The 27,503-nt window shown below is 38.6% G+C and overlaps 1 protein-coding gene across 3 annotated transcripts in view; it reads left to right on the top strand.

Moving 5' to 3' along the window:
• Positions 1 to 3,103: 3,103 nt before the first annotated feature.
• Positions 3,104 to 27,503, top strand: part of CPEB4 (cytoplasmic polyadenylation element binding protein 4) — a 47,114-nt gene continuing 22,714 nt past the window's right edge. The window contains exons 1-3 of one of the 3 annotated variants that reach the window (XM_072400939.1): positions 3,104 to 3,566; positions 3,750 to 5,306; positions 13,778 to 13,859. In XM_072400939.1, coding sequence (XP_072257040.1) covers positions 4,191 to 5,306; positions 13,778 to 13,859 — 1,198 coding nt within the window. In that variant the 5' untranslated portion in view covers positions 3,104 to 3,566; positions 3,750 to 4,190. Of the gene's footprint in view, positions 5,307 to 13,777; positions 13,860 to 27,503 lie in introns of all 3 variants that reach the window. The other 2 variants (XM_072400941.1, XM_072400940.1) reach the window with 2 other exon arrangements.

Below are 27,503 nucleotides of genomic sequence, written 5' to 3'. Positions count from 1 at the left end.
TATTGTGTTGGATGAGGCACATTGTGAGAATGTGTATTGTGCTGACATTCATTTTGAGTGGCACTCCAATGAACATATATAGAAAGGTAAAATACACTGAATATCAGAAAGGACTGAACTCCAGTGTCCATGCACAGGAGTTTTGTGATTGCGGTCTGGACAATCAGGATGGCCAAAGATCCTGAACCTGTAAGAGAACTGGATGAAGATATCAGTGAAGTTCCTTCTGCAATAAACAACCTGCCTGGTTGCAATGTTTTTATTTTTGGTTCTGCTTTAATGCTTAAAAAGTGCATTTACTTGGGTAAAGGTGTACTGTCATTGGTTTACAAATCCATACTTCTTGCTGGATGCTCCCACCCACTGCCTTATGTCTCCTGACGGGAGGAGGATATTGGACGCACTGTGGATGAGAAGCAAACAGATATGGGAAACTGCTGCACATGGCATCCCTAATGTATCGTTTCATGAGGCTAAGTACAAACTCCTTCTATGCTGGTACATGGTTCCCACTAGGTTGGCCACTTACCGCCCTGGCTGCTTGGGTGCCTGTTTCTGTGGCTGTGGGGTGCCAGGCACTCACACTCTCACTACCACATATGGTGGCAGTGCCCTAAAATTAAAAGATTTTGGACGGGCAGCTATACCATCTAGTCTATAACTATCTATTATGTTGATTTAGTTTTATTTTTATGTGCCTGTAATTGGTCTCACTGTGCCATACTCTGAAATCCAAATGGCACTTGTCAGCCCGTAGAGACTTTCCCAAACTATATTGTGCAGTGAGTTGTCCAGTTGATTCTATACAATGTTTTTCTTTTTTTTTACATCCCACACGCCATTTTGTTGATGCCTTAAATGCTGTTTAATTCTGTCCCTCTTATTTGTTTGTTGTTATTATTTGATAATTGATCATTTTTATTGAAACAAAAAAAGTGCATTTATTTGTGTGAGTTTATAGACAAAAACAGTGTAAATAGACCCCTGTTGCAATGTTTATTCACAGCTCACTGACTCTTACTGCATAAATCTGTTTGCACAGTTAGGTGATCATTTGCCGGACTCTCCAAGTTGTTGGTTCTTGGCTTACTTAAGCAGAATAGATAGCCCCCCCCCCCCCCCCTCAGTGGGCCTTGTGTGTCTATGACCTGTTGTTTCTATGATACCAAGGCAAGCTAGACAGCAGGGTTAGGAAGGGGGCAGCACATGACTGTTGGCCTTGGGGGTCAGGAAGTATAAATCTGACCCTGGAGTCTTAGCAGCCAATCCCTCCTAATATGATGAAAGGGAGAGGCTGGTTGAAGCTTAGTGTTGGATACAGAACTGTTTTTTCTTTGAGACACTTTCAATTAGGAGAAACATTGTATCCAGTGCATTCACTTTTTCAGTAGAATGCCATAGGATATTGTATTTAGCTTTATTCATGTAAATACATTTAAAACACAGTGTTATCTGCCAGACGCGAATTATTTCACCCAGATAGCAGCTTCCATTGTAAAAAATTAGGCTATTGTAATAAAAGGGAATAAAAGGAATACAAGGGAATTCTCATTGTTTTATAGTGGTGTCATGTAACGTTTCTTAACAAAGGTTGGTAGAATTTGCATTAAAATAATCACAAATTAAGTAAACTTTTTGGTAAACAAAAACAAGCTAAGGAAGTCCAAAATTAAGGAAATTTAAAACTAAGGATAACCTGGTGCTAGGTTTAGTTTCTATGTAAAAGAGACTCCTGTTCCCTACTACTTTTATTTTATTCGGGTCTGAATAGTATTCATGCAATGTTTGGAAGAAACGTCACCACAGTTGGATTCTCCTTTTTTTCCTCATTATTCCTTTCCAGACCATGCCAAATGATGGAGCATCAGGACATTCTTACGCCTGGTCCACCATTCATTTTAGGGTCTTTGAATTGTCTGGTGCATGTACAATTTAATATAGGATCTCTATGATAACAAATGTGCCAATTAGTCACTGTGATAAAGGAAAATATATATATTTAAAAACACTGCAATACTACTAAAGAGATCCAATGCTGTATTTGTATTCATTTGTTTATATGGGCTGGATAATGTGCACATATATAAATTATGTGAAATCTCTAAAATAAGACCCAAACAAAAAAAAAACATCACATGGATTTTGAGATGGCATCCATGACTTGATATGATCATAAATTGGTTGCTCAATGCAACTAAAATAGATTAAAAATGTATTAATAAACAAATAAAAATCTCCCACCAAGGGCTCTCTTTATAAAACAGGGAATCTGACATTTCCTCAAAGATTCCCTGATGGGAATCATTTACTGATATTGAAACACATGGATCTGGAAGATTCCCACTGAGGAATCTATGAGAACCTATATTATAGATAGAGGCCCAAGGACCCTCTATTGGATTTAGCTCCCAATTTTGAGTGATCAGAACTGAAGTTGAACACATTAAATGCCATTCATAAGTGATAAATCTAATTTTCTTTCAATATTTTCAGATGATTGCATTGTTCAGTAATGGATAAGAAATGGTTTGTATCAGATTGCTGATACACAAATCACAATGTGTATAGCCGCATTGCTAAAATATTCAAGTTCACATGTGAATATAGTGATTTGTACTATTTATTGTACAACATTGCGTAATATGTTGGCGCTATATACTGTTTAATAATAATAATAATAATAATAAAAATGATAATAATAGAACAGACCAGCAGCTGACATGTTTGAAAGTGTGAGTGTCATGGGATATGTAACTTTATCAGCCTGCACAATTTTACCCATGGATACCATTGGGCTGTGATGCAGCAAGTGCAATGTGTGCACACACCGCCTGCCTGTCACCACCAGACACCACCCAAGCCTCTGGCTGACCTCATTACACGCGCACTGTGCACAGCCCTCTCAGCAGTGACCTGAGTGGGCGGGGTTAAGACTGATGACCTTTATGGGAGGAGTCACTCTCTTCACGTACTACCTTCAAAGGCGGTCTCCATCTTTCTTCGTTTCCTCTCGATTCTTTTGACCTTCTTAGGAGTGGCTTGTGGATGTTCTATCCTTCGGCACCGCCTACTTCGCTTTGCGATTGGCTGAGGCCGGCTGAAGGGGTGGTGTCGTGCCTCGAACCGGAAGCGCCTCTTGCTCCAGCTGGTTGTCATTTCTCTGTGTGCTCGGTTCTGACTAGAAGGACGGGGAGGAGCAGCGGAGACGGACTCAGGCTCCAGAGAGATATACACAGAGGGATCGCCATCTCCCCCTCCCCCGCTCCCGGACACCGACACATAGACCCTGTCTTCCTTCTCCTCCCCCAACCTTGTCACCGACACAAATAATCCCGTCCTCCTCCCCCCTCAGCGCCTTGACACACGGCCATTCCGTACGTCTCACCCCTGACACACACACAGGGCTGTCACCGGGGCCGCACTCCTCATCCAGCCATAGGCTGTAATGTCACACTGAGGGGAGCTGCGCCAGGCACACTGACGTTGTTCTAATCCACCGAGGCAGCACCTAGCCATAGAGATCCGCAGGAAAACAGCTGCTGTCACTGGAAGGCTGGCTTCATGAGGTAATTATTGCCTGGGCTGCCCTGTTGTCACCCTGCTCTGCCACCATGTCATCCTTATATCTCTCAATGTATATTTGTGTATGTTTAGGAAGATGCATTATTGTGATTTATTCTGAAAAAATGAGGGGTCATGTTATTTCTTTCTTTCTTTTTTTTTCCCCCTTTGGATGATGGGCGAGCCAGGGTGTTGAGAGGAAGACGCCGTACAGCCAGCTGCAGGAATCCAGAGCAGATCCCACTGAACCCCATTCTATTTTGCCTTGTTACCTTTTAGATCTGTGCAGGAAAAAAAAAAGAGAAGAGATCCTCTCAATGACAGAAAAAACTCCCCATTGATCTGTGAGCTGCACTTAATGGATTGACGCTGGGGGTGAGGCAGAAGGCAGCGCAGGCACAACCCAGTTTCTTTAAACCAAAGATATTTTGGTATATTCCACCCTTCCCTTTCTGAAGGAGCCACGTTAGTCTGTGGTAAATGTCTGAAAAGGATTATTGTTAGGCAGATTCCTTTTTTATTTTTTTCACCAACGTATATTTTGCAATCGGTGTTCAGGAACGATTGAATCCGGAAACGCTTGAACATTAAGCACAATTTGGCCTCTAGGAAAAAAAAATTTGTTCTAAATGGGGGATTACGGGTTTGGAGTGCTGGTGCAAAATAATACAGGAAATAAATCTGCTTTTCCAGTCAGGTTTCATCCACATCTGCAGCCTCCTCACCACCATCAGAATGCTACCCCGAGCCCTGCTGCTTTTATAAATAACACCGTTGCCAATGGCAGTAATGCTGGGTCAGCTTGGCTTTTTCCTGCTCCAGCTGCCCATAACATTCAGGATGAGATTCTGGGCTCAGACAAAACCAAATCTCAACAACAGGAACAGCAAGAATCTTTAGAAAAACAACAGCTTTCCCCCAGCCAAAGCCAGGAAGCAGGAATTCTACCTGACCCTGAGAAGGTGAAATCCGAAGAAAATCAAGGAGACAGCTCTTCAGAAAATGGAAAGGAGAAAATCCGAATTGAATCGCCTGTGTTGACAGGGTTTGATTACCAAGAGGCATCAGGGCTTGGGTCTTCAAATCAGACCCTGACATCCTCTGCATCCCCTCTTACTGGTTTCAGCAACTGGTCAGCTGCTATAGCCCCATCTTCTAACACTATTATTAATGAAGATGCAAGTTTCTTTCACCAGGGAGGGGTCACTGCTGCTTCAGCAAATAATGGTGCTTTGCTGTTCCAAAATTTCCCCCACCACGTGAGCCCTGGTTTCGGGGGAAGCTTTTCTCCACAGATTGGACCTATGTCGCAACATCACCCCCATCATCCCCACTTCCAGCATCACCACAACCAACATCAACAGCAGAGGAGGTCTCCTGCGAGTCCACATCCACCCCCATTCCCCCATAGAAATGCTGCTTTTAACCAATTGCCCCATTTGGCCAATAATCTCAATAAGCCTCCCTCTCCATGGAGCAGCTACCAAAGCCCATCGCCTACGCCATCTTCTTCATGGAGCCCTGGTGGAAGTGGATATGGAGGTTGGGGTGGTTCCCAAGGTAGGGACCACCGTAGAGGACTCAATGGAGGAATAACACCTTTGAATTCCATCTCTCCTCTGAAGAAGAATTTTGGGAATAATCACATCCAGTTGCAGAAGTATGCCAGGCCCAATTCTGCCTTTGCACAAAAATCTTGGATGGAAGAAAGTCTGAACCGAGCTGACAACATTTTCCCATTTGCTGTAAGTATCTCTATATATGTATATATGTACCACGTACATATGTCTCTATATATGTACCATGCCTGTGTGTATCTGGACCTGTGCTAAATCAAATGCATGAAAATAGGGGGTGGGGATGGCTTCCTAACCTTTCACCCCTTACATCTATAACATCAAGCACTAAAATCCTTGTATTATTAGCTTTGCCTAGGAGTGTTTTGTGCAAATATTTGCTTAATCGAAAAGGACCTTTTTTTTTTTTTTTTTAAGAAGACATATTGTTACAGCATTAGTACAATGGCTTCAGATCCAAGCCATCTTAATGGTTACATTAAAAGATCCTGTAAGATGTATGAATTGTATACTAGGCCTCGCATACAAGACATAGCTGGTAAGTGCCTTACCCAGCTATGGGCAGTCTTGTTGGCACCAGGTCTCCTGTAGACATTGCTCCATCTGATGTACAATATGCTGGTTTCAGCTTTATAGAATAATGACCGGGCCTACACCTAGCTCTCAGCAAATGTCCCCAACACATCCATCATTCCCTGTGGCCAAACCTGACACATACACACTGACTGGGTTATGGCCTACGGGAAATCTAGACAATGTTAGAGGATGCCATAAGGTGGAAAGGCTTAGTGATGGGAGCCTAAAACATCTTATGTCTGTGGTCTGGTATAATATATATGCTGTTTATTGGAAATGAAGGGGGAGGGGAGGTTGAGTAAGTGAATTTGAAATGAAGATTTTAATCACCCTTTAATTCATAATGCAAACAGAACCCATCTTCTATTATATTTCCTGTTCCTAAATATTGAAGTATAAAATGACTGGAGGCTTTGGGTAGTTACACTTTGTACATTTTTCTCTTGATGTATCCATATACCTATAGATAAAGTAGATAAAGGCCATCTTAGACTTTCCATGTATTTAATCAGCTTATGTTTGGATGGTGGATGCAAATCGGAGTGAGAACAGCTTGAACAATGGAATTGTTGAGACACTGCTTCAGTGAATGTATGCGGATGTATTGCTTCTTCTGGCCTTTGAATAATTGGCCAGCACCTGCGATATCTGTCAGATCAGACTGCCTACTACTAATAGGGTGTGGGTTGGCTCATTCTGCAATCCCTGTAGGTAAATCATGCTTCTTTTATTATAAATGAGAGAAGTGCACCTGTAGAAAAGTTTAATGAAGCCCCAGACACTCTTACTACATTTATTTTGTAGGAATGCATGGCTTCACAATAGTTTCTCACTGAGCTGTTTGGGTTGGCCTCCCGTTTCTCTGTTCTCATTAACATGAATGGTTGCGTAATGCTTGACCTTGAAATATTGCAGCAGAGCTACAACACTTGCCCATTGCTCATCACTTGTGCTGTTTGACGATGCTCTTGTGCATTGCAGATATCGCATCAGCTCCTGGCAATGACCCATACCTTGCCATATATATATATATATATATATATATATATATATATATATATGAGAAATCATTTCTGATTTATTCCCAAAATAGAATTGTTTGTCTTTCTCCCAATATTAGAACAAGTGTTGGCTCAGAATTATTTTAAGAAAACCATTTGTCATGATATAATCAGTGCTGTTTATGTTATGTATAATTTTACTGCTTCTTCAGTTATGAAGATGACTAATCAAGACAACTTCCAGTGCTCCATTCCTCATTTATTATCCTTCTTTTTTTATATAGTAGCAGGTCATCTGTAATAAGCAATTCTTATTTTGCAACCTTTATGATTTACATAGAACAGTGCTCTATAAAAAACAAGCATCAAGAATCAATGGTTGTAACCAGCAGTGATACATGATTGTGCTTTTGTAGCTCTGATATACCACTTACATTGGGCCTCATATTACAGACTATATACACTGTAGAATCTGGTTGCCGAGGGCAACAAATTCTGCAAAGCTTTGAGGTGAACAGAAGCTTCAATTCACATCAAACATTGTAGCAATGCATTAGAGGCACTGCATTGGGTGTATTGCTGTGCTCTCTGGGATATAATAAAGCATTGATCCATACTATGTATGCATTACAGTCTTCAGTTAGCATAGAAAACAAATCTAGAAGATGTCCAGATGCTAGGCACTGTTGGCTGTGTGAATAGGACGTAGTCCATGGTTTGCCAAACAGGTAAGTTATGTACTTACCTTCAGTCAGCTCTTTGGACTATAGTATCAGTAATGGTTTTTGGAAGGCATGTAGCTGTGCTGGTATAAAGGTACATAATATCAAAATTATTGTATACCTTTTAACAAAACAAAAATGTTCCTTGATAAGTAAGCTTATATATTTTTTTCTATATTTGTTTTGAATACTGGTGGTTTACACTCCCAAGTATGTGAAAATGTGTGCTGACTATTATTATTGTGTGTGTGTGTGCACGCCCTGCTTCTGTTCTAGCTTTTAGGGGAATTCAGGAGAGGGAGATGCCCTCCTCCTGTCCTTTTGCTTTTTTTCCTGCAGTATTGATGACAAAGCATATTGCCATATTCTAGGTAACACCGCTAGCAGTGCTGTACTTGCTGAATGGCCATCTTGTTCCTATGGCTGTGCATTGCACATTACCATATGTTTGTGAGTGCAACTACTCTATTTAAAGACTGACCAGTACACCACAACATGGCTGTGCTCTTCATAGAGCAATGCATGGTAGTAAGTTGCCATGCATGGCTGCTTGTTGCACTCCACTGATAAGGTGTGCTTTGGGTGTCTTTAAGGATGATTGTTAACCTCATCAGCTGTGTGTTGTGGTAATGTGTAAATTTACCATGTCTATTCAAACTAAATTGCCTAGACTACTTATCCAAGTGTAAAGTAGTTTTGAAATGTTTCTTAGCAAACAATGAAGATATGGAAGCTGATGTTGCAAATGTGTTTTGAAGAGGCAGGATAAAAGATTGCCAATCTGATCCTGACTTCACTAACTAGTAAGTCACAGAGACACAACAGTTATGTAAATAGTGGTTCAGTCTGCAGATGTCCCTTCATAGGGGAGCCATAATCGGGGTATTGGCCCATTAACGTGTACCTTTAAAAACACATCAGCAGTGGGGGTTCCTATAGTTCATACTGGTTCTTCAAGTAAATATTTATGGCTGAGCTTTAGTTGAATCAAAATAAATAGTTCTTGTCCCCCACAGACTGAGACTGATCACATACCTAGGTGTAGCCATGCCTCCTGTACAGTAATTAGGAGAAATACACTGCACTTTGTAGCTGTTATCTGTACTACCAGAATTTCATAATATTATTATTATTATGGATTCAATTAGTAATACAGCTGCATTGTTTCTGTAACTGACTGTATGAGGCATGTAATGATAAAACGGTTCCATTTTGTATGGAATTTTCTGCATCCAGTAAAGGTGAATGCTATCTCCTTCAGCGTGTTCGTAGTAATTCTGTGTTGTAGGTTGCCATGGAAACAGTCAGAACATTGGATCCAGTGAGGGGGTGCATGAGTCATGATCCAGACCTGCCCTATTTCTTCTTATTGATTTCCACTTATCCTTATCAGTGCTGTTCTGGGGTGGTATGGGATTTGGGCACGAATCTGTCCTCATAAACCCCTACAAAATTAATCGAAGAATAAAACATAGTTATCATTTTACTCCCAGGCCTCTAAGTGTTTTTAAGCACACTGCAAGCTTTCATTGTTCAAACATAACATTTTTCCAGTATTCCACTCAAACATTTGTCAAATGCTTATATTATACCTAAAGATCTGCTCTGGAATGTAAAAATACAATGAATCGAAGCGAGGGTTGTCTTCTGTTCCCCTACATAAAAAAATTGTTAGTGACCACCCCTAATAGATCTATTTATCCTAATAGATATATTTGACTGATTACAACACTGAACATAAATGTGTAGTTTCTACACATTCACAGGTGTTGGACTGTTACGGTCGGCTGAATTTGATGTCTCTAAATTCAGCCTAAACAGTGTGAATCTGATTAGTTCTACAACCTTTTGAATTGCAAATGTCAGCAGGTCACGTGGCTAGAGAGGAGACAGGCCAGGAAGCACAGCTCATCTCCCTGCTGATGTTTGCTGAGATCCGATCAGGATGTGTCCCCCATTGAGTGGTTTGAATACTTATTGAATACTAGATTCAAAAACAGCTCTTCTCACTTCAGAGTGAGGCAGAAGCATCCCCATTGCTTTTCCTGATGCTTCCCCTGCTAATATTTCTCTGACATCAGTGGCTTTCAAACTGAGCACATTGGTATCTGATTTAGATTTCACATTATGAATCCTAAGAATAATATATTGTGCACAGCAGGTGGAAAGTTGACCAAAGGGCTCTATTTTTTAGTAGAAGACCTTCTTAATAGAAAACTCAGAATGTAACCAACCAATCAGGTCACAGATTTGGGAAATAGGACTTTCGTTATTAAACTATCATCATGGGGTCTATCCTGGATTATATTTTCCTTTTAAAAGGAAAGGATTATGCAATGGGAGCAAATCATCTATAAAAATGACAAGAGACGATCCTTTTTTTTTTTTTTTTTTAAACAGTAATTGGATAATTAGCAGTCATGCCTTTTATTGGTTAAATAAAAGGGAACCTATGGGAATGGAAATATTATAGTCGTCATTGCTAACCTGGCTCTGAAAATTAAACCTATAAAACTTCCTATCAATGGCAAGATAAATGGATAAAGCAAATTTAATATTTTGTATGGGTGGGTTTTTACTTTATTTTTTTTTCAGGTTTAAGGATCTGGTAACATTTACTTTTAGTTTTCCTTCAAGAAATATAGCCGAGCACCAGGACACCTGTATGGGATGATTATAGAAAAGGACAAGTTTGTGCAATTGTCAGTAGTTTGGAGTAAAGCTTGTGCTTGCATTAAGGAGTGATTAGTCAGCACATCCAGTATCTGGGTGTGATGCTTTTTACGTGTGCTGAACAATTAGAATGTTATGAAATAATCTTTTCATAAATGTGGATTAGGAGGGAAATAAGACATTGTGTGTAAAAAACAGTATCTGAGTAACTAGTGTTCATGCAGTATATTTTAATTCTTTACTGTCTCACACATTTCTTTGGTATCATAATAGTTTCCCTCAAATCATAGTTCATATTTGTTATAACTGACCCTAGAGAAAACTTTACTGAGTACCATTTAAATAATGCAAAATCAAGGTTTGGTGGTGAAACTGTGTTTAATATATATATATATATATATATATATATATATATATATATATATATATATATATAATTTTATATATATATATATAATTTTCTGACACTAATGTTACCACATATTATATCATGACTCAACAGTGTCCCTGATGCATTTGGAATTACAGATATCCGCATGATTTACAGCTGCCAAAGATTTTTAGGCGGAGAATTGCTTTTACAGATTCTAGATTCAAGTTTACCCCAGAAGCTTATAGTGAATCTGTCGGGTTATAGATATGGATATGCCATTACTGAGCTTTTAAGAATTGAACTAAAATTCTGACACCCCTCTACAGTATGCTTGATCCAGGCCTGTGACTCCAAAAATAAGCCACAAAGCTAGTAACTAGCATTTATAAAAGAAGACCATTAATGGTAGCTCCTAATGATTGATAGATTGCATTTAATATCCACCCAGTGTACTGATGTGCTGCAATTGTAATAGGATTCATCAGAGCCAACAGCATTTTTCAAGTCATAATTTTTACCTGCTGCACTTTAATCAGTTTACCAAGAATAGAGGAGCTACCCCATTTCCTCATCTTCAGCAATATTATACACTAATGAGTACAACACATTCGCCAGAAACAAAACCATTATAATATATTAATCAAACTCTGGACTGACAATTTTTCCTTTACCTAAAATGAAGAAAACCTTGGAAATCATGAATTTTTAGCAGTACCTAAATCAGAACTAGGCAGAAATTAAACACATTTCTAATAGTAATAAGCTATCTTGAATTTCAGCTTTAAACACCAACACAACCTGTAAATGTCAAAATTTTACCTTCGAGCATCCTGAGATACAAGATTTGAAAGGCTGCTGCAATTATGTCTAGACACCTCTGGGTCTGTACCACCCCCTACCCAGGTCCTTACATTTAGGCCTGAGCTGTAAAATGCTTACATGACATTGTAGGCTAATTTAAGTGCTCCAAACCGAAGTGCCAAATGGAACAGTTTTTTTTTTTTAATTTTCCCATTTATACTGTGTATAAATATAACATCCTTTGAATGTACTAAGGGGGCTTGTAATATTGGGATGCTACCTCGTATTAGGAATGTTGTGGTTTATACTTGGGTAGGAGTAATTTCTCATTTTACATAAAAAAAAAAAAGTCTGGCTAGTTACTCAAATTGTGTGTGTGGGCTCAAAATGAAGAATTGTGCATGCTGATGCTCTGTAATCTTTATTCATTACAACAGAATGCATTTCCATAGTTTCTCTCAGATTTTTCCTAGATGATGAATCAATGCTAGATCTGCCTCTTCCAGGATGGGATATCTCCTCCTTGACTGACAAAGAAATCACATGAACTAGCATGCTTTTCAGAGTCTGCTGTCACTCAGGATGACATGGCAGCCAGGCAGGATTTATCATCACAGTGCACAAACATGTACATATATTAGCAGTACGAATGCAGAGGCTGTAGAAAGTCTCATGATTACATTTACATATTGTCTTTTTGTAGCTAAACAATAACTGTTAGATTTAAAGTAAATACAAATCCAATTGCTTGCCTCATAAAAGCATTTACCATGGTAATATTGTTTTAAAATCTTCAGCTTTCATTTAAATACTTAGTGATCTTGCTTTGAAGTTCTTTGTTGACGTATTTCCTGTGATAGGGTTAGATTGTGAGCCCTTTTGAGGAACAGCTAGTGATATGACTATGAACTTGTTAGTGCTATATAAATACGGTATGATAATAATAGGGTGACAACTATAAAATCCTCATTACCTTTTGTGTATTGCTATCTGGTCACATGTGGTCCCATCAGAGGCTGTGACCCTTTCAGTATTATTATTATCCAGTATTTATATAGCAATTACATAGCACTTAATAAATACAAGTCCATTGTCATGTCAGTATCCCAAGGACACAGATTAGGTTTTGCCAATAATATGAAGACATTTAGTATTGGATTGGATGATTGAAGGAGAGCCAGTCAAGCCAGGTCAAGATTTGATGAGGTGAAAATGCCCGTGGGGGTGGACCATTCAGCCTGACATTCTTTAAACCATTAACGTGCACTGGCAAGCTTGGCCACTCTTCTCATGCCAACCATCATAATAGTTTGTGTATGTGTGTGTGTATATATATATATATGTTTATGTGTATATGCATATATACTGCCTTTAAAGTCCCTCAATTTTAGGATTTTATTTGTTAATTTTGGGATGTGGCAGGTGTAACTTTGCTGAATTAAATATGGGAGATTGTACATATTCTACACAGTCAGAAATAATTTTACACATCTACCTGATCTACAGCAGATCCCTCTGTACACCCTGCCCTGATGGACACATATAATTAAGGAAACTTTTCCATATATATGCTTGGGGGGGGGGGGTTGGGGGGGGGGGGGGAGGGGGGGGGGGGTTGGGTGTGGCGGTGTTGTACAGAGCCCAGTGTCAATGCATTGGATTCTGATCAACTTCAATATGGAAACTCTTTGCTTTTCACACTATTGGATGATTAATGTGAACATTTATTGAACCTATTGATCATTAAATCCTTTAGTAAATCGGTCCAACTGAATGATTTCAGCACATTCTATATAGCCAAACAGTGTTAGGGGCATGAATGTGTGGATCTCCATGTATACAGCTGAGCTCTGGTTTCTGTAGAATAATAATACAATAGTGCAAATAACAATACAAATTATGCAGTAGAGCACTGTGGCTTTTATAATAATCATATTGCACACGATCAAGCAAAGTTATGCAGAGCCCGCACTGAGACCGTACTCCGTGCAGAGAACTACTTAGAATGGGCGTGGTCCGTGCGGGTCCGGCACAGCACATGCCCACTACAAACGTAGGAGATTCCCTGTGCTCACACACAGGCCACAAAAATGTTCATATGATGACAGGCTGCATGCCAGTGAAAACCTGAACATGGGTCACTAGTAGTCCCCGGGACAGACTTTGTACATGCCTCTTACAAAAAAACAAAATAAAAAAAACAGGAGAAAATTTGTATCATAGGATGTAAGTTTATTCCTACTTTCTACCTACTCACTTTTGATATGCTAATGTAGAAGTTGCCTTTTACAAAGTGGGGAAAAAATGTACTTCTCCATAATCTATATTATATATTTGTTTATAATTGTAATAATATAATAATTGTTTATAAATATTGCTAAGTGGTATTCCCCTTTAACACCCTTTTTCTGATTTGATATTTACATTGATTACTTGTGGTTCTCTTGTCTATCAAAGTATTGTTTTGATTCTGTGAAATTCTGTTTTTTACAGGATCGCACTAGAACATTCGACATGCATTCACTGGAAAGCTCCCTGATTGACATAATGAGAGCAGAAAACGATTCACTGAAAGGTAAATTTTCAGATTCATGGCCCCATTTCATTGAATGTTTCATCTTTCACAGCCACTCTGTTGTTTTACTAAAGGTTATGAGCAGCACTTAATTTTATAGAAGTTGTAGGCCTGTTTTAATGCATTTAGAGAACATTTTAATGTTCAGCTACCTCTGTGTTCTTTGCATGCCATGTGTATGTTCTTTTTGTTTCTTTTAGCTTGTTTTTTCCTTTTAAGATAATGTTTTATGGGTGTGTTATGAAATGTAGCCAGTGCAGTGGGGTGTGGGAGGTCAGGGATAAGGTAAATACCCTACAGACAGAGGAAGGCCATTCTAACAGCTACATTACAGTCTTATCTAAAAGTGTGCACCTTACTGCTACCGACTCAGACGCCTGTCCAAGTCTCCGTCTTATTTCCCAAGCACTACCCTTTATTTTGTACCCTTTGTTTTTGCAAGGGATACATTTGGGACATTTCTCTAATAGTTTTTCAAGTTTTCTATGAAAATGATGGTTCAGAATTGACACCAGTTCCCATCGGCTGTGGATTGTTGTGACAGCTGGATTTTTGATGTTTAACCCTTTTGCTCCTGCTAGGAATCTACTTCCTTTTTGTGATGGGTCTTTTTCAGACTGTTTTTCTGTGAAAACAAACAATTTTGAAATATTTTCAATTATACATCTCATCATTTGCCAGTTACATATGCTTGTTGGATATTTACAGCAAGTTACAAATTTAACCATCATGCCCATGATGTAATGTTAGGACATAAATGATCGAGAAGATTGTACAGTAGCTGTGTAAAACCTCAACCCAAATATTGTGTTAATAGTAGTCATCTATAACAAAGACCTCTAGATTACCTCCTTGAATGTTCCCTTATGAATATGTAGTATGTATTGACTTCTTCCACTAAGCACTGCATAGCCTCTTCTTGTCCAGCTTTCTCTCAATATCATGTCCCTACTGTAATTCCAGGCACTTTTACTACACCCTCACTCACTAAGCACGCCTTTCTTAATTTTTTACACCAGAGAAACCCTTTAAATACATTTTAGTTGTTGGTGAATTGCTGATAATAGGAAATATTGTGGTGGTGAGAAGAATGTCCATAATTTTGTGGTAATCAAGGAAGAATGTCCTTTATAGTCTTAGTCAAAATGCCAGACAGCTAAAAGATCATTGGTGTCATCCTACTGGCTCTGCCTTATTCCTGATTGATAATGGCTACACTAAGCTGTGTTATTGGAGAAGTAGTACAGATGGTACACACTTTAATGTCATAACACCAGTTGTCACTGCTTCTACCCACCACCAGAGAAGAACAGTGATGGATCAGTCACTTGACTGTTACTTTGAACCTGTTCTATTAAAATAGGCAAAAATATTTAGGGATGATAGTTTTTTTTCAGCATGAAGTTAAAAGATAAGTATACTTAAATAATACTTAATAAAGCAGCCCTAAATCTTTCCCCACAGGGCTTGTGTGATCTTTCTGCCCTCTCTACATAGGTGTAAATAGTCAAAAGCAAAATTCTGTGTTGTATGGCACATGAAGTTATGTTTGGTGTGAAGGGTTGTAGAGTACTGAGAGTCCAATAATAAAATTAGATCACACCCAGTACCATTCATATTTCATTCTAGTTTGCCAGGGTTCAATGTGTTACTCTGCCAATGTGCAAGTATCCTGTTTTGAATGCAGTATATAAACACTTAGTATGGGTATGTGTGCCACCCGTAGTGTCACATTACTTTTCTATCATATGTTTATACTTGTTTATGTATATTCAGTTTATAAAACATAATGGGCTAGATTCCTCTCTTTGTTATTTTGTGTTTGCAGCTATATTTGCTGTGCTGTATGATATATAATCTTCCCAACTCAGATTTGCATTGTGCTGCAATTCACCCTGCTCTGATATATATTTGTATGGTATGATCTGTAATCCACCCTGCCCAATGTATATCTTCAAGAATGCACCGTACCTCACCACTGTACACTGCATTGTCTATCCTTTTATTATCTGCTCTGATACATACTGTGCCAGTGTTCTTCCCAGCCCCTGTTAGCCGGACACACCACCACTTTTCAATAACCACCCGGCTGTTTTCAGGTGGTTACCGAAAAGTTGGGTCACAATACAAGGGCTGCCACCCACCTACAATTTCATCACACTCAGCGTAAAAAAATTCTGGGTTTAACACATGTGCTATGTGATGTATGAACCGCCCAGATTCTATATACATAGTGCTGTATGCTATACAAACAACCGTGCTGTAATGTAGACTGTACTAAAATGTGCTGCACAAATATACACCTTATATTTCTGCTCAGATGCTCACGGTGTTGCACTTCAGTGCTCTCACTTGGTGTGCTGGTAATTATATAATGAGCTATACTTCTCTATATAGTCTGCCCGGCTCTGACATACCCTGTACTGGACTATAATCTTCCAGTCTCAGTGCTCTGATTTCTCAATCAGTGGTCAAATGGACACACCGTTTCTAGTATATGTTTTAATATTAAAAAGCCTCTAAATGAGGAGGTTTTAAAGACTGAGCATTTTTCAGTACATAATGCAAAAAATAGTTTGTTATTGCTCCAGTACTTCTACAAACTTCTTAAACAAAAGGCCAGACTGGTAATGTGCTGTGTACTACTGCAACCAATTAAATACCCTTTAATTGCAGTTAACCTCAATCAAACTAACAACGCGCGGATTTTATTTATTGGCTATTATACAATTCTTTGTATATAACATTTGACAACACCAAAAACTCTGTGTGAGCCTTTTACAGTATAGTCAATAAATTCTTTTTTTTCTTCTTTTTGAGAGTAGTATTTTAAAAAACCATATTTCCTCTTTTTGAGTGGTAAGCCCACATTGAGAGTGGCAGTGCGTATTTCAACATATCAAACTGTTCTGCTATTTTGAGCAGAGTTTAATTACATCAAATTCCTGTTTTATCAGTCGTCATACATAGCCCTAAAGAGTCAGGAAAATCAGACCTCATTTCTTCCAGTGCTTTCCAGGCAAGAAAGTTCATTTGTTACACTTTAGTTTCATTAAATCCAGCATAGCCACATTTTTAGGTTCTTGCAGCTAAACTCTGTTCTGGGGAAATGTACACTTTGAGTGGGGCATCCTCTACATAGGGAGACTTGTCAATCATCATTTTGACTAGGAGATGGATACATTGAAATACTTTTTTAATCTTGCTTCCTCAGCAGCCAATGCTCTCCTACAAAGTCTGACACTCTCAAGGCATGGCCATTCTCTTGCCATTCTCACATACTGAGCCTGATTTGTTAAAGCTCTACAGGACTGTAGAGAAAACGCTTTCATCAGTGGTTTTGTGTCCAGGATTAAAAAAATTGCCAACAAATAGCAAATAACTTTAGGAAATCCATTCTAGGTTTGCCGGGTCACCCAGCTTCACTGAAGAAAGTGTATCTTCTCCAGCCTTGGAGAGCTTAATGAGTAAACTGAAAACTGCCTAAAACAAAAAAAAAATTCACTTAGCTTCATTCCCGCAGGGCAGTTCAATCCATCCGAAGGGGTCTTCCGTCGGGTCCCGCGTTGTCCCGGCATCTGTCCCCGAGCCAGCACACGGGGTGGCAACATCTTCTCAATTTTTCTTCTTTGGTTCTTCTTCCTACATCACCCAATCCAGGCGCGAAATCGGGTGACGTAGGATAGAAAAAAAAATGCTCGGCTCCAAGATGCTCGGGCATGTGCAGAAGGAGTACCCAAGAGCCTCCCGGGTTGCACTTAAATAAACAAAACAAAAGAAACAGAATTTTTAGTTAACATAAAAGGGTTGTCTACGCTTTTATGTAAAACCCTTTTATGTTAAGTGAAATTTCTGAGTTTAGGTACGCTTAAAGTAAGCTTAAATAAGAGCCAGATCAAGCAATGAGGAAGATTGACATTAAGAGACCAGTCTAACGAAGAGAATAATCCCTGCTGGAGCATGGAATAAATTATTTCTTATTCGTATTCCACTAGACTAAATGAGCATTTAATCTTTGCAGTGCAGAGAGAACTGCTAGGCTAACTTTGGAGTGCGGGTGGTATTTTACCTATATTGTGTGCATGGTTTCTTTTCTTGCCTGTGGACAACCTGTATGCTCCTTGTATGTACTTCCTGGGAAGAAGGAGAAGAAGCCAATCCCGCAGTGATAAGGTTAGAAAATACCACTAGAGTGGTTGCCGAGCCAATAGTACATAAGAGAAAAAGTGGAAACATAGCGGCTCTTTACAGCAGAAAATAAGTCTAGCATGACAAAAAAACTTTGATTTCAATTACTAAAACATATTCTTCTTAGAAACATGAATATGTATATGTTAAAACATTATGAAGTATATGTTTTAGTAATCGAAATAAAATGTTTTATGTCATGCTAGACTTATTTTCTGCCATAAATAGCCGCTATCTATTCAGCCCCAGCAGCAGCAAAGGATTAGTTGTACTCCAGAAGTTGCTGATACACTTTGTGTTCTTACAGCTGCTTGTAGTCCAGCCTAGAAGTGCAGAATAATAAGAGGGTGATCACAACAAGGCCAAACTAAGAGATTGGGTTGTCCCCCTAGGGCAGAAAATGTCCCATGATTTTCTGATATGATTTACTTGAAATCAGGACATATCTAAATGAAGGAATATTTGTTTGAGTTCACATACACTTCATAGATACTGTCATAACCACCACCATGCCATTTTGAGGTGCGGCTGCGTTTCCTGTTAACGTGCACTGAACAGGGCTGGCTGTTTTTCTGAAACTTTCCAAAAGTGTTAGAGGCTCATTGTTCCAGCATTATTCTGCAGTACATTGCCAGGAGCAAAGGAAATGTGAGTACATTTCCTATACTTTTGGAAGTGGACAGGTAAGCCCCCTTTAACTGCGACAGTCAATGCAAATCATGTCAGGCCTCCCCCAGTTTAAGCAGAAAATAAATAAGTTCTGTTAACAAATTATTTTTAGCAGTAATACAGATAAGAAAAGCAGCCATGGCTTCTGTAATAATTACATTCAAATAACATCCAGGAATATCCAGAAATTATTGTACACGGTGGACTAATTGTTGCAGGCTCGGGCATTTAGAAGATGAGATTGAGAACAGTATGTCAAGTAGGGCAGATAAGTAAAAACATAGGTGGCAATTTTAGGACAAAGCTAAATGTATCTAATGTAATCTAATCTAACTTGGAATATTTACCTTGAAAATATCCTAAAATATTTAAGGGTTTAACTAGTTTGTAAAAACATTGAGGGACTTGTTCCCAATGAAATTTAACCCCTGATGTGTGTTGTGCTTAAGGTTCCTTTGGAAGTAAATTGTAGCAAACCTTATGTAAAGGCACCAAAGGATTGCTGCACAAAATGTTGGGAACACATTCTTTTACGAATTCAGAGAACAGCATGGCAAACTGCATTACAAATCATCTGTTTTTTTTAGGTGTGTTGACTCCCAACAACCTTAAAACGTACCTTAACTCGGAAATTTCACTTTACATAAAAGGTTAGACAACACTTGAATGTAAAGTAAAAATTCTGTTTTTTTTAATTTTTTTTTTATTATTTAAAAGGGGGCAGCACCGCCCCCCTAATTCTCGACCGCCTAGGTGATAGAGAATGCATGGGAGCGCAAAGCTTCCCGAGATACCTATGTCAGGCCCCCCGGGAGGCTCTTGGGTGCTCCTGGGCATGCCTGAGCATCTCGGGCATGCGCAGAAGGATCCTTTTTGCGCAAACAGAAAATTTTTTTTCATCCTACGTCACCCGATCTCATGCCTGGGTCAGGATGTGATGGGACAGTCAGGATGAATTCATGGAGTTATGAATGCAAAAATTTTTTTTATTATTAATTATCACTACCACTTTCATACTGCAGCAGAAATAGAGATTTGTATACCAGACCAGGTATTTCCAGTCTGTAGTCATCATATTGTGTTCCCTGTAGTCTTTTTTTCAAGTTCCTAACTGAGAAGAGTTGAACTTGCCATTCTCTTCTAAAGCTGCAATTCATCATTTTAGAGATGTTGCTTGTTCTTTCTATCACCATTGTCGAGTATTTCCAGCCCTTTGTCGGATTGAAAAAGTCTGGTCTTATTCCTTCTGTTACCTAGGTTTTTTCACCCAAAAGCCTGCTGTTCATGAGATGTGTTATGTTTTACATACAAAGTTGTCAGATTCTGAAGCGACCACATCTGACACCAACATTTATTTCAGTTAAAGTCCCTTGGATACCCTTCTTCCCTATGCTAATATTTAGTTCAACACCACCTGGCCCTTTACCATTTATTTGAGTTTTTTATTTTTTTATTTTCTGCTACTGTTCACTATTTGGCTATGTAATAATAGGCAGACATTCCTGATAAAGCCCAAACAAAGGGTTCTATGTCCCATTTGCTGGCTGCCACCAGTCTCCGTGATTCTTTGTATGTTTTTGCTTAGTAGATTCTCAGGGACAGAAAGTTCATCTTCTTATATCTTACCATATTGACACTTCACAAAACAGTACATTATCAATACCAGTGTAGTGTATTTTTTTTTTTTTTTTTGTATTGCAGTAGTGTTGAATGAGGAAGTCTTCAGAATACTTGTCTCATTTAGAATAAAACTGAAATAAACTGCAACTGTAGTCCTGTATATAAAGGGCTATAGTGTTTGACAACATGGTTGTCTTACTTGTGTATAAGTGTGGCTTCTTGTCTTTAGAATATGACTGTGCTGGAAGTATACAAGAGATCAGGTTACTTGTACACATGCATTTGTATCACAGCCAGCAGCTGATTGTTGGTAATTTCCAAGAATAGAGGCAGTTCATTTGTGGATTTCTTATAGTTTTCCCTTCTCAACTTTTGGGAACATCTCATGCCTTTTGAAATGAATAACCTTATGAGTTACATATAATGTTTGACTAAAAAGCTTCAACTTAGTAAAAGTTCTGCTATGTTTATTTGAAGAATTTTGTCTTCTGTCCTTCTGTCCTGCTCCTGTCCTAGAAATATTAGCTGCGTTTTTACTACAGGTTGATGGCAATTTTCTTAATATGAGAAGATAAGTACATGCAGAGCTTGTCAGTTTGTGTGGCAAACCAGTTGTATCTCTATCTATTAAAGGAGTGGTATCTGCATAATGTGGAGTTTAGTTGGTATGTAGCTACAGTCACAGAATAATTCAAAAATGAATTAAACTGCCATTCAAGAAGCATATTAAAATGCTGAATAATCATCATTAAGGTTCGAATAAGATTCAGATATACTTATCTGTTAATATGTTTAACTAGCAATTGGGACTCCCAAGTACAATGTTTGACCTAAGGTGTATTTTTTTTTACTTTACAAGTGCTGTGATGTCAGCTTAAAAAAGCTGTTTCAGTAAATTTTATTGTTGGTATTAAAGGCAAGCAATGTAAGTACCGTATTGACTCGAGTAAAAGGTCGATCCAAGTATAAGCCGAGGTACCTATTTTTACCTTGGAAAACAGGAAAAATTGATTGACTCGAGTATAAGCAGAGGGTGGGAAATGCTGCAGCTACTGGCAAGTTTCAGTTTTCAAAATTAATACCAATAAAATTGCATAATATGGCCATTACAGCCGTAATAAGGTAAACTAATACCATAGTGAGAATTTAGTGGTTAGGTAGGTATACTACTTACCATACCTAACCACTAAATTCTCTTTAACCTCTCTGGCGGTATGTTTATGTCCAGAAGCAGCATATGGTTATGATGCTGCAATACTCAAGTTTTACAAGCGCTCACATAGAAGTTAGCAGAGTGACAGAATGATGATCTCAGCAGTCTGTTTCTTCTCCTTAGCTCAGTCACAGGTTGGTGGCAGGTGGGAGACCTTGTTGCATTACTAGACAACCCTTTTATGTAAGGTAAAAATTACCTTTTTTTGTGCTCTTGGCAAAAAAAAAAAAGAGCAAAGCCCTCTTCTGTCTTTATCGCTATTGGACCTAATACAGAAAAGTTTCAGAGGGATATTTTTTTTTTTTTTTTTTAGTTTAGTTTTGCTTTAACTGCAGTATCCAATTATCGGGTAACCTTCTCTGCCAGAATGCTGTATGCTGTGATGCAAAGCCGTGTAAAATCCAGAACTGGATGGACAGATTTATAAAAATCTGTTTGAAGGTAAAATAGGTAACATATGTATTCTATATGTGAATTTACCAGCTTGCCTGTAGCTCAGTGTCACATTTTCAGTAGTTTTGAAAGGCTTTTGGCGTGATGATTCAGTTTTAAAGCTAGCTACATGTGGGAGTACTACATAATTAAAGATCTGATGTTTTTAAAAAGAAATTACCACAAATTTTCCAGTTGGTTCCTGGGGTGAGAAGAGTTACTTGAAAGGATTACAGAGTTGCTTGGTCTGTTCATAAGCCTCTTTCAGTGCCACACCTTATAGTCTGCATGCCTCTGTTTTAACACATTGCTGATTATATTTGTGGAGTGAAACCTAAATAGGTTAGAAATACAGACATGCCAGTGATATATAAGGAACGGTGTACCAGCATAACAATCCGCATATCACAGGGTTTCTCACTCCTTCAGTAACCACTAAACTTCTGCTTTCCCTGATGCCCTGACAGACAGGTGACCAGACCTTTGCACAATTTGGTAAATTAGAAGCATATAGAGTCTGCAAGAGCATTTAGGGGAGCGGAGCTGTCCTACACAGTCCTGAAAAATAACCCGAATGGTGTTCGAATTTGAAGGTCGATCACCCAAACAATATCCCTCTAATCGATCGAATAGCTGTCCAATCAAATAGTGAGATATTCGACCAACACTAGTGAAGAGTCCAAAGGAAGTAATGGTCTTACTGCCTGTAGCAACCTATTACATTGTTGCTATGAACCACAAAATGTATAGTGGATAAGTGAGAAGCACTGGACTAGATCTTGTGGTTGCAGATGGCTGGTAGGAAGCTCTTTTAGTTACTGAGACAAGGCAATCGCTGTGGAATTGTAGAAAAAAATTGTGAGGGCTCGTTCATACTAGTGCGTTGAATTATTGTAACACATGGCAATACACAAAGCATGTGTTGGTTCACTTGGTTGCCATTCATTGTTAATTTAATGGCGCTCAAAATGCACTGTAGGAATACCCTGCTGCTGTTCCCTTTAAAGAATGCAGAACTGCGTTTGTGTGGATTACTGGGTTTAATTTTCCAAACCTAGCCAAAAAAGTGACTTGTAGCATGTTCTAGTTACAGATTAGAAGTGCTAAATATACTTGATAGTGATACTGAATTTTTATTCTTATAAATTTTACGTCCGCCTTTTTCAGCATTTTCAAGACAGCTGATGTGCTTACCGCCAGACTTTTTATTCTTAAGGCTGATTTTAGGACAAAAGGCTAAAACTGTGCAAACACTATGTTAAGTGTTGAAGGGAAATGTAAGGGTGCTGTCATTTGAGCTTATCCAGCTCCAACCTGTTCTTGGGAAATCTGCCGTCACTGCATTTTCTTGTTAAATTGAAGCAAGATAAGCAAATGCTGTATTGACAATAAACTCTCAGAACAAATTCAATAACAGAAATATGCACCAAACAATTAAAAGTAAGTCCAAAAATACTCAAAGTACAATACACATATGAACTGTGCTTTCAATTTTAATTCATAAAGTGTTCATATTACACATCGATATTCAGTATAGGAAAGAAGTGCTTGGATCTAAAGTAACCCCAAATGTATCACAGGCCCCCCAAATATGACTCGCTGGTTGTAGTTGGGTCAGACAGTACTATCATCATAATATATATATAAATATATATATATATATATATATATATATATATATATTTTTTTTTTTTTTTTTTTTTAACTAAAGTTTGGCAGATGCTGCACTGTCAATCAGATGTTTGTTTTCATCTCAGAACTTAATGAAATCTTAGATAAGAAACTATAATTTTCTAAGTGAAGTTAAAGTGGTTTAGAATGAGAAGCTGTTCAGTTTGCCCTGTATACCCCAAGGCATTCTTACACAAAAATAAGATGACAGTCACATTATATGGCCTAAATAGGCAAAGTGGAAGTAAGTGTAGGTAACCCTCTGTATGCCTTTTTCAGCCTGACATTTTCCCAGGCAAATGTGAAAGATTTGAGTTTGTTCGTTCTTGTGCTCTGTTTCTGTCTCTGTTACCCCTCCTTCAATATATCGCTAATTGCATGAGCTGTGTACACAAAAAAAAAAAATGACACTTTGACTACAGGGCAAGGAGACAGGGTCACTGCAGAGGTCTCGTGGACCCCTTATACTTGCCTTACTAGCACACCTTGCAATTCCATTCCTCTCCAATTGCTAGTTGTAATTTCTGGCACTTTTGGGTATGAAGACAATGTGATATCTTTTCTCTTATCATGTGTCTTGCCCTACCAATGGCTAAGCCTGAGACACAAACAGGGGTAGCTGACACCAGCCATTTCAGAGCTCAGCGTGGAGGAGGAAGAAGCAGTGTTTTCTGCTACGGAGAGTCTAGAGGAGCCTTTTGAAGAGACAATGTGATTTTGCTCTCCATAAGCTGGATTTCAGTATCTCTCTGAACTGCCAAATTAGACCATCAGTATGCAGAGTAAATGTAAAGAAGGTATTACATTTAAATGTTGAATTCTGATATAATCATATGCATTGCCCACAAAGTAGGTGAAATTTGAATGAAGTTTGTACTTTTCAAGTTTTATTTGTGTATTTAAGGCACTTCGGGTATGGTGTAGCAGGCAAGTGGGCCACTTTTGAGTCAGCTGCGTGGAAGGGAAGAGCTGTGAGAGTCACACTTAACAGTGGTGAAGGTTGTCTTTTTTGGAGACAAAATCATCTACAAGGACATTTTTTGATTAATGAGCTAAAAAACATATTTTTAACACATTTCTTATTTTTTCGCCAATATTCCCATTTTTGGTATGTCATCAGTGTTTAGGCCTCATTTTTTTTAAAACCTGAATAGTACAGAATTTAGTTCCTTAAACTGAAATGGATATTTCCAGTATTTTTAATAAAAGATGGTTCACCTGAAGACCCAACATGGTTGTCTTCTGGTCCCACACTTTCCACGTTATACAGTATGTGGTCAGGGATCAAGTGATTTTCCCAGACATTCATTCAGTGTGGGTCTTTCTCATTTCTGCCCAGGATAAAACTTTTGAACCATATGGTTTGCACCGAGAGCCTGTTTGCAAACCTTTGAGATAAATCAGGACACTTAGGCTTTCATTGTGCAACGAATTTTAATTGCCACATAGAAGTGATGTCCTAGGACAGAGAACAAAAACTGCTTTCACATGACTGCCAGGAATAGCCAGAACAAGACTGGCTTTAGTTTTTTTACAGCCAGTTATTTTCATCTCGTAAGACAACTACAGATTATTTTATTCTTTTGCCTTTTGTTCTCTTGATGGATATTTATTTTGTGTTTCAGTCTGTTTATTTTGTCATTGTGCTTGTGATGATTGTTTGAATTAGAGAAAAGTATTTTGAATAAGCTCTAAAGAGGAGGTATTTCTCACAATGCAGATGGTGAACCTTCACACATCCATTCCTGCAGGGATTGCACCTAGCCTCACTCCTGTTATTTGTATTATAGGTGCAAAAAATGAAATGAAATGTTTTCTGATGGTGTCAGGAAATATTATATATGTAATATCGCCTATAAGTTTTAGGTTAGGCTGCAGTCACATAATTTGTCTCCTAATTACGTCTGGATTGTCTCATAGGCTAGTGATGGGAGCTTTAACTCGAGTGTCAATGCACATTGGTCTGGCATGGCAGAAAACTCAGGTGACAAATGCTGAGTTGGACATTGTCCACTGTTGTCTTCATCGGCAAAACCAGCCTGAAAAAAAATTATGGTTAAGGGGCACATTGGTTAAAAGATCCATCCATTAGATTCCAGAATAGTCCTTTTTCCTTTACTGAAATAATGGCACTGTGATTGGCAGCAACTATATTTAGATGAATTTATCTCTGCTTGACATTTAATATTACTTAGTGACAGGTGCTGGAACGCAGAGAGTGTTTAAGCTCCACCACCTTAACAGATGGAGGACCCAGAATAGAGACATTGGGGCCCATGTTGGTTCCCTGGACTGCAGATAAATTGAGACCATAATTTCTTGTGTTCTGAGAATGTTTTCATGTTTTGCACTTACAACCTCTTTTCAAAGATCTCAACCACCAAAATAGGGAATTCTACAGCTCAAAGTAAAATGCACATTTAATGAAATGATTTGATGATTAAAATAAATGAACGTGGAATGAAAGTGGTGGACCAGAAACAGTCAAGCTGGGGAGGGAGACAGGGGGAACTAGGTAAATCTGGATGTGCTCCAGCCAAGGAAATACCAGCTGTGTAAGGCTGGAGCCAATCAGGTTCTTAACCATTATCTGAAAAAGTTCTCGTCCCCCTATGTGTGTCCCCTTCATATCTATGCTGCAGCATTTGACACTTCCAGGGGAGTCTTCTGGGGCACACAATAGTTTCCTGCTTGACCCCAGCTTGTTTTGGGGAGTCAGCTGTGTCTTAAGAGCCAACAATTAAAACAACACAGAACGCACATGGGCATAAAAGAAGGCTGGCAAAGGCTGCGACTCTGAAATGGAAGGGGAGGTAGGAGGCACTGGCTGCCAGTGGTATGTGTAATACCGCCTATCTTGCAGAGAACTTTGAGCTGGTTGTTAAAACTCGACAAGGTCACCTTAATTGTACAACTTTTTCTTTTATTAACACAGTATTCTGTTCCATATGTGTGTAAAAAATAAAGAATTCAACATTCAATATGTATGTTTTGATGCATTGTCCGAGCCTCTGCTTTCAAACTGTTGAAATAAAATGTCAGCCACATAGGCTGTGCATTGTTTTCTGTGTGTCAGCAGACAGACATGTAGTATGAGGTTTGGTAATGTTCAGCCATTGTGTATTGCTGCAATCTGCATATGTAATGAGCAAATATGGCAGACCACGTGTAAACTGTACATTAAAAAAAATACACTACATTAGGATTCTGCATAACTTTTCATTGATTTTTTTTCTTGTAGTGGATATCCATTAGGGTAAAGGTTCTCAGAAAGTGTAGATGGGTACTTGTTTGGTGATCTGTGTTTATTGGGCTGTAGAAGCTGCTTGTGCCCCAATGTGGTATGAGCAGTGGGTGTGTTGTATATTGCAGCACATGCTGTTATCTGTCAGGAATGTTCAGTGTGCATTATAAAGAGATAGAGGGATTGCCTGCTGGTTGTCTTTGCAGTGTTTGGGATGTTAAGTAGTCATAGCCTTTGGGAACTTGTATATGTAAAAGCCTGGTGTGTGTGTTTTTCTCTCCAGCTTGTAGAAGCCTTTGACAAAGAACATTGGTAGCCTCCTGTGCCAAATACTTATTTAAAAAGGGAGTGGACTCTTAAAGAACCACCCCCTCCTTTATACAAGAAGCTAATCACTAATAAAAGGTTTTGTCTCTGTCATTATGAACTAATGTCTATTATTGGTAATACATACTGACTTTTAAATGTTTAGATTCTGGCACAGAAAGTCAAAAAAATATGAACTCTAGTCCACCCAGACCGGGTTGGCTTTAATGTATTTTGGTGAATCTGTGTTTGGCTTACCAGTAACTAGTTTCAGCAGGTTAAACAAACTCATTTTATGGAT

The sequence above is a fragment of the Pyxicephalus adspersus genome, chromosome 2, assembly GCF_032062135.1.
Source record: "Pyxicephalus adspersus chromosome 2, UCB_Pads_2.0, whole genome shotgun sequence".
NCBI lineage: Eukaryota > Metazoa > Chordata > Amphibia > Anura > Pyxicephalidae > Pyxicephalus > Pyxicephalus adspersus.
Note: the sequence above shows the minus strand (reverse complement) of the source record. Positions and strands in the feature narration are given on the sequence as shown.